Below are 15551 nucleotides of genomic sequence, written 5' to 3' on the forward strand. Positions count from 1 at the left end.
GGATCTGATTAAACATAAACTTAACATTCTAGACAAAGAGAAATTAGCACAACAATTGAGAAACACGAAACAAAATTTTTTTGAAAATGCAAATAAACCGGGCCGGTGGCTAGCATATAAATTGGGAAAACAAAAGGGGAAAAACTGGATTCACGAATTACGAGATGAGGAAGGGAGAATATTCCACCAGGAGGAAAAAAAAAATTATAGCCCAGGAATATTATGAACGTTTATACAAAGAAGATAGTCAGGCAAGTGTGGAGAAAATGGAGGAATATTTTCAAAGAGCCAAACTACCCAAGGTCACAGAAGATACCAGAAATATGTTAAATGAGGAAATTCGACTATCTGAGGTGATAAAAGCTATTAATGCACAAAAGAATAATAAAGCATCGGGACCCGACGGTCTTCCATCAGAAATTTATAAAGAATTACAAAATATCCTAGCTCAACCCCTAGTGGAGGTATTTAACGCAGTATTAGAAGGCGCAAGGACGCCTAAATCTTGGCTAGAGGCAAACATAACCCTTATCCCGAAAGATAACACGGACCATACATTAATCCAAAATTACAGACCCATATCACTTCTAAACTCGGACTACAAGATATTTACATCAATTATAGCGGAACGATTGAAACGATTTCTGAATGATTTCATACACACAGATCAGAATGGTTTTCTCACTAAGAGACACACTAAGCACAACATTAGAATAATATTAGATACATTGGAGTACTATGAATTACATAGCGAACAACAGATGGCATTACTTTTCTTAGACGCCCAAAAGGCATTTGACAATGTTAAATGGTCTTTTTTGTGCCAACAGCTTAGCTTTATGAATATGGGTGAAAAATTTATAAATATAATTAGGGCAATTTATGACAATCAGGAAGCAAAAATAATTATTAATGGGGAAGCATCTAGCAAGTTTCAAATTCAAAAGGGAACACGGCAAGGCTGCCCCTTATCACCATTGCTCTTTATATTGACTCTTGAAGTATTAACGAGAACTATAAGAAATGACCCAAAGATAAAAGGATTAACCATTAAAAAGGAAACCTTTAAATTGCAAGCTTTCGCGGACGATCTGGTTTTTATTATGGAGGATCCATGTCAGACGGGACCAAAGCTATTGGAAGAATTATCTAAATATGGTGAGGTTGCCGGACTGCGAATAAATAGAAATAAGACCAAGATGATTGTTAAAAATATGACCAATAAACAAAAAGGTAATCTGGCCGGAATCATGGATATAGAAATAGTCAAGAAAATAAAATATCTAGGGATTAACATTACGGCTAGATGCACTTCACTCAAAAAGGATAATTATGATAATGTAGTGAACCAAATAAAAGGTGATCTGGAAAGATGGGGAAACCTAAAACTCTCATTATTGGGAAGAATCGCTGTCATTAAGATGAATATTCTGCCTAAAATCCTGTTTCTGTTTCAGAATATCCCAATTCAACTCGACTCTAAATTTTTTCGAAATTTGGATAAATTATCACTAAGTTTTATTTGGCAGGGGAAAAAACCAAGAATTAAATTGAAATATTTACAGGACACGAAGGAAAATGGGGGTTTTGGATTACCAGACTGGGAATTATATTACCATGCCGCGGCCCTGAGCTGGATTAGAGAATGGGTAATCTTGAGAAATAGAAGACTATTAACTTTAGAGGGTCACGATTTGCAATATGGCTGGCATGCTTTCCTATGGACGGAGAAACAAGGTCTTTTCTCGCATTTTCAAAGACATCGGATCAGGCAAGCGCTACTTAATACTTGGAAAAAAATTAGATCTCACAATTACACCAAAATACCGGTCTGGCTATCCACCCTTGAAGCGATAGTTTACCCAAATCTGTTTGATTTGGGTAACATAATCTCATACAAGGATATTCTGAATGAGGAGGGGGAATTGAAACTTAGGAATGAACTAGAATTACAAGGTATAAAACTCGATTGGTGGGCCTACTTACAAATCCAATCGAGATTTAGGAAGGATAAAAATGAATGGGGGATATATACCTCTGAAACAGCATTGGACAAAATATTATTGGGACCGGACTCTAAACAAATAAGGAATTTTTATAAATTACTTTTGGGATATAAGCTGTTTGAAGAGCAAGTGAAAGACCCCATGTTGACCTGGGCTAACAATTTAGGACATAACATCGACCTAGATACTTGGCAAACAATTTGGGATAGAAATAAAAGGATAACACTGGCCTCATCGTATAAAGAAAATTTATTTAAAATGTTTTACCGATGGCATCTTCCCCCAGCCCGCTTAGCAAAAATGTACACAACAACATCTCCCAAATGTTGGAAGTGTTCTGAAGAGATAGGCACATACTTCCACACGTGGTGGTCTTGCAGTAAAACACAAAAATTTTGGAGAATGATTTGGATTTGGCTGAAAGAAATATTGAAACAAGATCTGGAGTTTAGTCCAGAACTTTTCTTGTTGGGAATCACGAAAGAGAAATATCCTAAAGATGTGCTATACCTAATGATCCATATTATCACAGCAGCTAGAATATCATTTGCGCAAAAATGGAAAAAGAATGAGATCCCAGGACAAAAAGAGGTTATTAGGAAAATTTGGGATTGCGCTGAAATGGACAAATTAACTTTGGAATTAAAGAATAAAGATCAATCAGACTATTATAGAATTTGGAACAAATTGTATCTCTGGATGGATAAAAAGAAAGGTCTCTATTAGGTTTTACAGACTAGCTCACTGTTTTAAATATTGTGGTATTTCATCGATTTGTAATCTAAGTGTATTTAAGTGTATTTTTGATGTACATATATACATGTATATATATATATTTAAACATTGTAGACAAAAAGGTTTGTCAGCTCGCTGGTACTGTGTCCAATGTTTTTAAATAATAAAATTAATTTAAAAAAAAAAGCAATACAAAAGTTAAAAGAAGATTAAATAACAGTCCCCCAAAATTAACTAAACAATTAAAAATTAAAACATTTTAAAAACCCATCGTCAATCCAGGTCAGCCTGATGAAAAAGGAAAGTTTTGAGGTCACGGCGAAAGGACCGGAGATCCGGGGCCATACGAAGCTCAAGGTGGAGTTGGTTCCACAGAGCTGGCACTCCCACAGAGAAGGCCCTCCCCCTGGGGGTTGCCAACCGACATTGTCTAGCCCACGGCACCCTGAGGAGGCCCTCTCTCTGTGAGCGCACTGGGCGATGGGAAATCGTCCCCGGCAGCAGATGGTCCTGCAAATATCCCGGGCCTAGGCCATGTAGGGCTTTAAAGTACCAGCACCTTAAATAGAGGCCCATGCTTTAAAGCTACACTTTAATACTTGGCGAGCAAAACTGTGTAATTTTGCTAATTAATTATCTCATTACCAATTTTTATGAAGAAAGTTACCTGCTCCTTTCCAGGACACCCAGCAAAAAAGTCAGGATCAGAAAGCGGATCAGAGAGGAAAGACTGAAGTAAATTCAGCCGGAGACCGGTAGGAGGTTCATTTGTCATCTTCACACCGTTCTGAAGAATGGTGACTGGAAACTAGGCAAAGGGAGCATGGTAACTTTACTAACAGTAAAGTTTGCTAACATTCTTTTGAATTATTCAGCATACACTACCTTTTAAAAATATTGTTTGTGGTGTTTTTTGTGTCTTTACATCAATCAATGAATCAACCAATCAATCAAACCATGAGGTTCCAGCACTGTCAAGACAATTAGCAGGAAATGCTGCACATAGCATGGATACCACTAAGGCAAAAAAACTCATCTAATCTTTCCTTCTCTAAGTAAAAAAGCAGCATTATAAGCCATGATGAGTTGCAGAAAACATTTTTGGGACTATCTGATGATAGCCGTGAAAGATATTTACTATAGAATACAATTTCTTTTATAAATACTCAGATACATTTCATATTTGGAATACCTTGGGTGATGGATAACTAGTCAGCCAGAGTCTGAAAGAGGAATGGCAAGTTTCACTGTTAAACTCTTCACAGATTTTCTCCAGCATTGGCATCCAGGAAACAGCAAGATGGCAGTTTTGTAAACAAACCCAGGTCCCTTCCTCCATTCCTTCTCTAATCATTTTTGTTGCTATTGGTCCTTGCCCTTGTCCCAAAGAGATGGACTGAAATTTACTTCCAATCATATTTTTGTCATTTGCAAATTTTAAAAGACCTGGCATGAAAACAGTAATACATTAATATTTGTCTGAAGTTAATTATAGAGCACACATCTAAAACTATTTGTAAGTCATGCCTTTTAGTTTATCCAGGCACTGTATTCAAAATCAGATTTGATAAATATCTACATTTCATTTGTAGGTTTCAGGCGGCAAATGAATTGATTAATATGTGGCAATTTACATACACCAAGACACAAATAACTGCATCTTTATAATTTGGAAATATGTTTAATGTGTATGTTTACACCATCAGAAAAGATAGTTACATTATTAGTATATTATATGTAATATCTCCTAGTGTTACTTCTGCTCATAATATCTGAAACTTCTGAGGCTGAGTCACATCTCATCTCTTTAGCTCATGAAAAGATAATAGTGAATAGTGACATTTACAAAATAACATTTATTTATTTATGCATATATGCATATCATCCCATCAAACAATTCCAGGTGGCTTACAAGAAAATATTCAACATAAAAACCAAAACATAGAGGCATCATAAATCTGTACAATAAATACTAGGTTACAGTATTTCTGATCTTTCAGCCCACAGATCTCCTGAGTAAACTACTATCAGTCCACAATCCCTTCTAAAACTTATTTGGAAAATCACTGTTTTTATTATTTTCAAGAAGATAATGAGGAAAAAGCCAACATCTGAGAAAAAGTAACTCCAGAGTGAAGAGGATAGAATCAAGAAACTCTACTTTTGGATTCCTGCCCCTTCAACATTTTCTGGGAAAGAATCTGCAGCATCTCTCTTGGCTTGCAAATTCAATTTGAAGCAAGCAGCCCCAAAGATGTAGACCAGGAGTCCCCAACCCCCAGGCCACAGACCAATACTGGCCTGCAGCCTGTTAGGAACTGGGAAACACAGATGGAGATGAGCAGCGGGCAAGCGAATGAAACCGAAACCATCCTCCTCCCCTGGGTCCATGGAAAAATGGTCTTCTATGACAGAGGTCCTCAACCTTTTGGGCACCAGGGACCGGTTCCGTGAGGAGAGGTTTTTCCGCGGACCGAAGAGTGCATGGTTTTGTGTGCTGCCTGCATCCTGCAGATGGAGCTTTGTTCGTGTGGACCGGTTGCTGGCATGCCGCAGCCCGGTATGGTCCACGGCCCGGGGGTTGGGGACCCGTTCTATGAAACAGTTCTCTGATGCCAAAAAGATTGGGGAATGCCGATGTAGAATACCCAAGTCACAAAGAGCATTACAGCTGAAAAACAGCATCTTAAATTGGGGCTAGAAAACCCACTGATACCCAATGCAGTTCATGCAAGTTGAATGTTATTCTGCTATAGCAGACTTTACTGGTCTGTTGGTCGGCAACTGCATCCTCCATCAGTTGTAGTTTCAAACTAACTTTAAGGCAGCCAGATGTGCAACAAATTGAAGTAATCCAAATGAGAGGTGATAAAAGTTTGAGCTATCCTTGCTCAGATTCTGGTTCAGGAAGGTTTCAACTATACCAAAGCTGTGAAAAAATTTTCTTGGCAATAACTTCTGTTTCCTATTTCAGCAGAAGCTGCAACTTCAGGAGGACCCCCAAACCACTTATCTGCCCAACGTAACATATATGTCCTGACATATATCTGCTTATAGAGCAGGACATCTGATCATCATCAATTGCTTCCAGAGGATTACTGCCTTCCTCCTCTCTTCCTCTGGCTAATGCATCAGTAATACATAATAGATCTAAATTTTGTTTTGTGCTGGCTATTTATTTTAGAAGAGTCACAAACAAAAATAAATGAAGGTTGCAAATAAAACAAACAGGATAGCAAAATAAAGGGCATTTGTCTCCCCAACTCTCAATTTCCCCATTCCTAGGAATGTTTTGAAAATGTATTTTCTCTATATAGTATCTTTTAATGGTTTTAGTCAAACCTTCAAACGATCCTGGCTACAGCCATCTTCGGCTCGTTTTCAGTTGCCACAGCAATGGGAAAAGGGAGATGTGTTCTCTTAGTTTAGTCATAACAAATACTTTCTTGTGGGAACCAAGGTCAAGCTATCTAGGTTTTGGAAGGCTGGAGTTTCCGTTAGAAAGCCCGCCAAAGTAGATAATTGGGGATTGTGATTTATGATATATTACAGGGGTGGGAAATTCAACTTGTTATTTTGTAGCCTTGTGGGGAGGGAGCCTTCAGTCTTGGTTTCACCTTTGACTGTGCCGATACTATGTAGCATTAAAAGTATTCTTTGAGGAATGCAATTGCCTCAGAGTTATTATTTTCTTCTGGTCTCATCTATCGGAACCATAACAGGTTTTATATTAACATAAAACACAAACTCAATTTTATGAACGATAAAGCAAAAGTTGCATTACAAAATGCTATATTTGAAAGATATTCAGAAACTTCACATAAAAAAACCCCAAACTAAAAGAAGCTTTTGTAAGGAAAAAAACCCCAAGTATAATGAGTGAACTTACTTGCCATAGGATCTGCTCCAGGAGACAGCACAAAGATTAAAGGGATTGAAGAATTTGAATCTAAGTAACTTTTTGTTAGATCAAAAGGAGGGGGCTCAACAAATTTCTTTCCAAGTTTATCAGTCACAAAGGTTGCTATAGCCGGTGTAATCTGTTTTCAAATTAAATGGTGAGCATAGTATAGGATTTGCTGTAAATTATACAGTTTTTATTTCAAGGCAGTTTAACTGGTAAATATTTAATAATTGAAATATGTAATAAGTCAAACAAATCTAAATACTGTGGCAAATTGTTGCAATGATCCAAAAGCTTATATGTTGGCAGGTTTGTTTTTTCTACATATTTTTAAACTGTTAGTTTTATAAGCAGTAATACTATTTCCTTTCTTTCTTATTTTAAAATGAAATGTGATTTATTTATTTATTTATTTTATTTTTATTTTATTACATTTATATACCGCCCTTTCCCGGAGGACTCAGGGCGGTTTACAGGGTAATTAAAAACCAAAAATACAAAAGATAAAAACCAAGTTTAAAAAGATTAAATTTATCCCTGTACAAATAAAACCCCAATTAAAATAAATTAATCCTCAGCCTGGGCCAGAGAGCTCGAAGAGCCAGGTCTTCAGGCCCCGGCGGAATGAACGGAGGTCGGGGGCAGTCCTCAGCTCCACTGGCAGCTGGTTCCAAAGGGCAGGCGCCCCCACTGAGAAGGCCCTATCCCTGGGTGTTACCTGGCGGCAATCTCTTACCGGTGGGACCCTGAGAAGACCCTCCCTGTGGGAGCGCACTGGACGAAGGGAACTTGATGCCAGCAGCAGGTGTTCCCTCAGATACCCCGGACCCAAGCCATGTAGGGCTTTATAGGTGATGACCAGCACCTTGAATTTCACCCAGAGGGCAACCGGAAGCCAATGCAGCTCGCGGAGTAGAGGTGTTACATGGGAGTATCGGGAGACCCCCATCACAACTCGCGTGGCCGCATTCTGCACCAGTTGAAGCCTCCGAGTGGTCCTCAAGGGCAGCCCCATGTAGAGAGCGTTGCAGTAGTCCAAACGGGAGGTCACGAGCGCATGAGTAACTGTGCGTAGGGCATCTCGGTCCAGATAGGGTCGCAACTGGTGCACCAGGCGAACCTGGGCAAAAGCCCCCCTGGTCACGGCTCCTATATGGTCTTCAAAATTGAGTCGTGAATCCAGGAGGACGCCCAAGTTGCGAGCCCTATCAACGGGGGATAACACCTCACCCCCCATCGTTAGAGATGGAATAGTCTGGTTGACCCGAGATGCCGATATGCACAGCCACTCAGTCATGGCGGGATTGAGACGAAGCCTGTTTCTCCCCATCCAGACCTGGACCGCCTCCAGGCACCGGGACATCACGGCGAAGGCATCGCTGGGTTGGTTCGGGGTGGAAAGAAAAAGTTGGGTATCATCAGCGTACTGATGATACCCCACCCCGAAACCACAAATGATCTCACCCAGCGGCTTCATATAGATGTTGAACAGGAGGGGCGAGAGAACCGACCCCTGAGGAACTCCACAAATGAGAGGCCTCGGGGCGGATCTCTGCCCTCCCGTCAACACCGACTGCGAGCGGCCCAGGAGATAGGAGGAGAACCACCGTAAAACGGTGCCTCCCACTCCCAACCCCCTGAGACGCTGCAGCAGGATACCATGGTGGATGGTATCGAAAGCCGCTGAGAGATCTAATAGGACCAGGACAGAGGAGCAACCCCTGTCCCTAGCCCTCCAGAGATCATTCACCAGCGCGACCAATGCCGTCTCCGTGCTGTATCCGGGTCTGAAACCCGATTGGTACGGGTCCAGATAATCAGTTTCCTCCAGGAACAGAGGAAGCTGATGCGCCACCACACTCTCAACAACCTTCGCCAAAAAGCGAAGGTTGGAGACTGGACGATAGTTATTTAAAACAGCCGGGTCCAAGGCAGGCTTCTTGAGGAGGGGTCTCACCACCGCCTCCTTCAAGGCGGCAGGGAAGACACCCTCCTTCAAAGAAGCAGTTATTACTGCATGGAACCAGCCTCGTGTCCCCTCCCGGGCCGCATAAGCTAGCCAGGAGGGGCACGGATCCAACAAACAGGTGGTGGTGCTCAGCCTCCCCATGATCCTGTCCACATCATCAGGGGAAACAGGGTCGAACTCAGTCCAGATAACATGCTCAAGACCGTCCGATTCCTCCACATCAGACTCTGCCCAGTCAGAGTCCAGACCGGTCCGGATCTGAGCGATTTTGTCCGCCAGATGATGACTAAACTCCTCGGCTCGTCCCCGCAAGGGATCCTCCCTCACCTCCTGATTAAGGAGGGAGCGAGTTACCCTAAACAGGGCGGCCGGGCGATTATCTGCGGACGCGATAAGGGCAGCAAAGTAGTTAGACTTCGCCGTCCTTATCGCCGCAAGATAAAACCTTATAAAGGTTCTTAACTGCAATCGGTCAGATTCAGATCGGCTGGATCTCCAACCGCTCTCTAGACCTCGTCTCCGACGCTTCATCTCCCGGAGCTCCACAGAGAACCATGGAGCCCAGCGGGATCTGCGCCGGGTCAGAGGTCGCAAGGGTACAACGCAGTCAAGTGCCCCGGCGGCCGCCCTTTCCCAGGCATCCACCAGAGCATCGACTGGGTTGTGGGTAAGGGTGATGGGTATAGGCCCAAGTGCCCTCTGGAACCGTTCTGGGTCCATTAGGCGCCTGGGGCGGAACCACCTGGTCGGTTCCGCAGCCCAGCGGCGGGGGGTGGCATAACGGAAAACCATCCACAGGAGGTAATGATCTGACCATGACAGGGGGGTGATGGTTGGTGAACCCCCTCCCAGATCATCCAACCACTGTCCAGATAGGAACACCAGGTCGAGAGTATGATCCCCCATATGAGTCGGGCCCTCAATAACTTGGGTCAGGCCCATGGCCATCATGGAGGCCATGAACTCCCGAGCTAACTCAGACGACCCTCCCAGTGACGGCCTGGGGAACTCCACCGCCAGCCCTGAGAGAGTGTCGAGCAGCTCGGGCAGGGCTGTTGCCACACAGCCGGGCGCCAGGTATGTGAGCAACAAGCCCAACTGAGCCCGAGGACCACATCTCAAGAGGAGGGATTCACTCCCGGCCATCTGGACAATGGTGGCCTCCCGCGGGCACAGAGTCTCCCGAACAACCACTGCCACCCCACCACCCCTGCCCTGAGCCCGTGGCTGGTGTAGCACCCGGAAACCTGGAGGGCATAACTCGGTCAGAGGCACCCCTTCCTCCGAGCCCAACCAAGTTTCCGTAATGTACACCAGATCCGCACATTCCTCCTCGATCAGATCATGAATGAGGGGAGCTTTGTTAACGACGGATCTGGCGTTAAAATAGACCAGCCTGAGCTCAGGGACCTGATCACCCTCATCCCCGGGTAAGAGGGTGCTAACCGGAGGGTCGGAGCGCGCCACCGCTCGAAGATAGCGGGGGCGCGATCCCGGGTGTTGATATGGCCCTCCGTGCAACCACCTGCTGCCATTCCCTATCGTCGTGGGGATTTGAAGCCCCACCCCAACATTCACAGAACCAGCAGCCACCTCCCCCAACCCCGTCCCGTCAGGACCCCTAACAGGCCCAGACTGAGTGCCGGTTAAAGATTCCCTCCCTACCCTCCTACCCCTCCCCCTCCCTAACCTTTTAAAATAACCGGCTAAAAATTTTGAACAATCTTGAATTAAAAAGTTAAATAACTAAAACCAGAAGATTTTCTTTGAATATACAGTGCATGTAATGTTGGAAGGAAACAGGTGTGCTAGTACATTTGCTTAATGCTTCAATCTTTAGAAAGAAAATGTGTAGTTGATTTCACATTTGCTTATCTGTGATGCATGACAATCTAACATTTTTGTAATTAACTTTTATCACTGGGTATAATAAAGAAGTTCAGTTTATCTTTGAATTCAACTTGAAAATGATTCTTTGACTTCTTTGACTCTTTGCAAATTAATGGGATCCCTTTTTGGTCAGCTATCAGTATCAAAACTAAACCTGATTTTGAATAGTCTTTAACAACATTGAAGCAATTAATTCAATTGTGAAGAAATTCCGCTAAAACCTTGGTGGAGCAGTGGGCTAATACCTCCTTAAGTAACACCAGCTGCCTGCAATTAGTGCAGGTTTGAGTCCCACCAGGCTCAAGGTTGACTCAGCCTTCCATCCTTCCGAGGTAGGTAAAATGAGGACCCAGAGTGTTGGGGGCAATTAAGCTGACTTTCTAATAATGCCGCTGGGGGGCCCCGAAAGCCCTAATAAGCAGGCATATACATAGAATGAAGGCTATTGCTAAGCACATTGATTTGTCCTTTAGATTGTAAGCCGCCCTAAGTCTTCGGAGAAGGGCGGGATATAAATGGGATTAAAAGAAAAAGAAAAAGATGGCTTCTTGGTAGCTTAGTCAGCTAAAGCATTTTCTTATTCAGTGCATTTGTTGAAATGCTATTGGCACTTCTGAGATTTTACATTGGCAGCTAGAGGATTATTTTTTGCATTTTGTATTTGTATTGTTAGCTGTTTTGAATGCTTACATTTAAAAAATGCAAGATAGACATACTGTAAATAAATGGAATTATATTTAGGAACTCAAATGACAGCTACTTAATTAACTGCCAATAGAAATTATGTTACATAAATCATCTTTACCTTGTCAGGTCTCAAGCATCGGAGAACAATCATTTTCTTTATTTCATTTAAGTCCGTATTCCACGGTTTGGGTAAAGGAACAGTCTGTGGTTCTTTACTGTCATAAATACTACGCCATTCATTGGGTTGTGAAGTCACATGATTCCTACAACAATAAAATAAACTTGAAAGATTTAGATTGCAATTTTATATAAGAATAAAAACTCTTCTAGATGTTCTTCTAGAGTAAGAGTGGTGAGGCCCAGTTCATTTGGCAAGTAATGGCATAATATCTTCTAAGTTTATTTTGAGAATAGTATAATTTAAAATCTCTTTGCCACCATGCTTCCAAAATGATTGGGTTCTTCCATTAGTACTTTATTTTCTTATTGGGTTTTTTCCTGGTAGAATAGTGTCATTGGCATTGGAGAGGGGTTATTATATTCTGTTTTTCAATTTCTGCTGAGTGGACCAATTATTTATAAAAACTGTTATTTAAAACTGTTATTTAATAATAACAATCTGTATCATATGTAAGTTAGTTATATTTCAGGAGCTCCTGAAATGGATTTGAAGCCTTCATGTTAAAGAGGAATGTACTAAAGTCCTTGTTTAAGCAAACATAGTTTTGTCCTTAAGGTAATTGTTGATTGGGATAGCCATAATCCTGTAAGCGTAGCTGCACGTATTCCCCTGCAACTGTCTTATGCAAACTGTCTTCTGATAAGAATGTACAGGATGTAACCATATAAGGAACAATGTATAACAATGTATAACTAGGAATTAGAGGTGTATAAATATGTCTGTTCCTGAGCCCTTCGGGGTTCAGACCTTTTGCTTTGTTTAAGCCTTCTGAACCTGCGCAATAAACCTTTCCTTTCCTGAAGAGCTTGTGTGAGTCTCTTCTTTCTACAACAATATGGCATGCAAGGCCACAGATTGCCCACCTTTTTTGTGAAGAAATACCACATTGCTGCATTGGGAGGATGGAAGTAAAGAGTAAACTGTACACTGTCTAGAAAAGAAGAGGCAGAAAGCTTTGAGAAATTGGAGAGAGGCAGATGAGAGAATTAAAAAGTAAAAAAGGATATAATAGATGAAAGAGAAGTCCTCAAGTGGTTTCTGGCAAAACTGACATTTTGTGAATCCATTTTACATTTTTTTCAGCAAAGACAGTGAATAACAATTGTTTTATTGAAATCTCAGAGTCGAATCTGGGTGAGATACAAAGCAAAGCTACACTCTTTGCATGTTGATTTGCACAAAACATACCATAACTTTTACATTAAAAAATGCTTATCCCTCCCCCAAAAACAATTATAAAAGAGTTGCTATTGTACCGTAATCCTTTAAAAGCAGACATATCACTTGCACGACATATTTCGTCCCAACTTTTATCTTGTAACCAAGATGGATCAGGGTTCTTGAATTTGCTCTTGAGACCAACCCCTCCAGTTAATAAAAACATAAACTCCTGATATTCAATTTCTTTCCTAGCCCTGTTTTAAAAAACAACAACCAAGTACAATTTAAGAAACACACTATTATTTTAGCTTAAAATGCAACTGAGACTTTAAAACAAACTTTTTGTATATATCTATGTATATATTAACTAGAAATTACTGACTATCCAGAATTCACTACCCATAATTGTTTATACTTCACTATAGGTAGTCCTCAACTTACAACCATTCACCAAGAGCCTTGGTGGAGCAGTGCGCTAATGCCTCCTTAAGTAACACCAGCTGCCTGCAATTAGTGCAGGTTCGAGTCCCACCAGGCTCAAGGTTGACTCAGCCTTCCATCCTTCCAAGGTAGGTAAAATGAGGACCCAGATTGTTGGGGGCAATAAGCTGACTTTGTAATAATGCCGCTTGGGGGGGGGGGGCGAAAGCCCTAATAAGCAGGCATATACATAGAATGAAGGCTATTGCTAAGCACATTGATTTGTGCTTAGAGTGTAAGCTGCCCTGAGTCTTCGGAGAAGGGCGGGATATAAATGGGATTAAAAAAAATTATGACCAATCAAAATTACAACAGCACTGAAAAAAATGACTTATAACTGTTTTTCAAACTTATAACTGTTGCAGCATCTATCCCCATGGTCACATGATCAAAATTTGGATGCTTGGCAGCTGGTTCATATTTATGAAGGTCACAGTGTCCCAAGGTCATGTGATCACCTTTTTTCAACTTCTGACAAGCAAAGTCAATTGGGTAGCCAAAGGTCATAAAATGGGGTAAATTCACTTAACAATGTTTCGCTTAGCAACAGAAATTTTGGGCTCAATTGTGATTGTAAGTTGAGGACTACTTGTATCATTAATTTCCAGGTGGCTTCAATGACTGTCAAAGTGTTAAAGACTGGATAACTGAAAAGAGTATAAATCCTTCCTTTCCCACCAGTTAATTAGAACTGAAGAAGCTTCTTGGAGGAGAAGCAAAAGGTCTTCAAGAAGACCTACAGAAGGTAGAAGAAATTAGAACAAACAGTAAATATTTGGATAAATGATATATTTCATAAAATATTTAATGGGACTGAATTACTAAACCCCATCTCAATTGAATCCCAATTCAATTTGTTCTGTTATGCAGAGCCATTTTAACACCTTCTTTGATTTGCAAGTAACAAACATGCTACTACTAGAAATACGTTTCCTAATATTTAAGATGCTATGAGATAAATAATCAATATTCTCTTTATATTAAAAAATTCTAGAGCCTCTTACATCAGAAGATTACAGCAGAGTAAAAATGAAAACAGCAACTTATCCTTCTCAAACAGGGAGCGACAAACATTGCAATACAAGTTGTATGTGAAATGGTCATTTAGATATCGTAGCCTTTTTTCCAAAATTTTAGACTTGTTGCTATTAAAAATAGAAAAACATATTTAGAAAGTGCATACCCAATAAATAAAAGATACATATTCATATATTGATTTAAATGGAACATATTGCAATATTGACAATATGTGCACCTGAGTAGCCTTATGTAATTACAAAATAAAAGAAAAACAAAAAAGAGGGAGAAAAAAATTCTTGAGTTCTTAAGAACTTCTGGGGCTATTAAATATTTATCTACAACTTGAAATAGTTTTTAATTAATTTTTTATACTGCCCATTTCCCCTGTGCTGGACCAGCACATCCCCTATAAAGCAAATCTGGTGGTTTACAGATTATAAATGTTTGCATACAAAGAGAAAAACTACCATTTTCAGAAAAAAATGTACTTAAAACTATAAATAGGTTTAAAACAGGTATATTCTGAAAAATTAAATACTCGAACGCAATTACTGCTTACCTGTCATGAATAGAGTTGATATAAAGGTTTACAAACCAACTGAGAGAATATTGGTACATTGGGTCTATATTAGCCAGATCAGCAATACTAAAAAACAATACAGACGAATGCTTTGCAATGGGTCTGTAGCCTTCTCGAGACTGTGCTATTTTAATTTCAGTTTTTTCTGCAATCTAAAGAAAATACATTTCATAGTTATTGACATAAAATCTAAGCATCGAACAAAGCCTTTTCTTACCAGTGTTTCTTACATTATACCATCACAATCACCAGCGCCCTATTTATTAGCTGGAGGCAAGTCCTATAATTAGATTTGTGTGTTTGTATAAAACATGAATACCCACAAAGAGTCAGAAGTCAGAGAAAGCTGAGATCTTTCCAGTATATTACACACGTTTTAGACTATTTTATGCTAGCATACTTGTAAATCTGATTACATCAGTATCTTTTGAAGCTTAAGGTTAAAAGCCAAAGAGATAGTTCAAAGATAAAAAGCAGTTCAACCAAAGAGGAAAACTATTTAAACAGAGGTGGACAACCACTTAGATATTCTTTTCAGAAAAGCATTGCTTTTCAGAAAAGCAGCTTCCCTGACTCCTAAAAACACTTCCTTTTAGTAGGTGCTTGTAATTGGGAAAGCATAGCAGAGACAGGAGATTCAAAACAAAATGTTTTTTCATCCTTCCATCTTTTCTTTCCTTCCGTTATCCAAGTTAATAATGTGACAGCACATTGCAAATTTTTGGAATGACAATTCCAATACAATTTTCCACAAACACCCTATTAGTTGAAATGTTCATATTAGCAGTAAGGATAGAGTCCAGTTCAATAAGTAGGGATAGAGAAGAGACATGTTGGAGGGAAACTTTTGATGCATATTAAAATTCTGAGGTTTTTAAAGGCTGACATTTCTTGTGTGTTGAGCTTTATAAGTCCCTTATGCTTGATTCCAAGCATTG

At 40.4% G+C, this 15551-nt stretch overlaps 1 protein-coding gene across 1 annotated transcript in view; it reads right to left on the reverse strand.

Moving 5' to 3' along the window:
* The window catches only part of DNAH12 (dynein axonemal heavy chain 12), a gene marked incomplete at its 5' end in the record, with an annotated part of 110800 nt that overhangs the window by 17828 nt on the left and 77421 nt on the right, over positions 1–15551 (reverse strand). The window contains 7 exons of the mRNA XM_081316993.1: positions 3409–3549; positions 3934–4187; positions 6631–6781; positions 11310–11454; positions 12629–12787; positions 14018–14158; positions 14593–14765. Coding sequence (XP_081173119.1) covers positions 3409–3549; positions 3934–4187; positions 6631–6781; positions 11310–11454; positions 12629–12787; positions 14018–14158; positions 14593–14765 — 1164 coding nt within the window. The remainder of the gene's footprint in view (positions 1–3408; positions 3550–3933; positions 4188–6630; positions 6782–11309; positions 11455–12628; positions 12788–14017; positions 14159–14592; positions 14766–15551) is intronic.

Source organism: Vipera berus (genome assembly GCF_964194415.1).
Source record: "Vipera berus genome assembly, chromosome: 2".
In the NCBI taxonomy this organism is placed as follows: Eukaryota; Metazoa; Chordata; class Lepidosauria; order Squamata; family Viperidae; genus Vipera; species Vipera berus.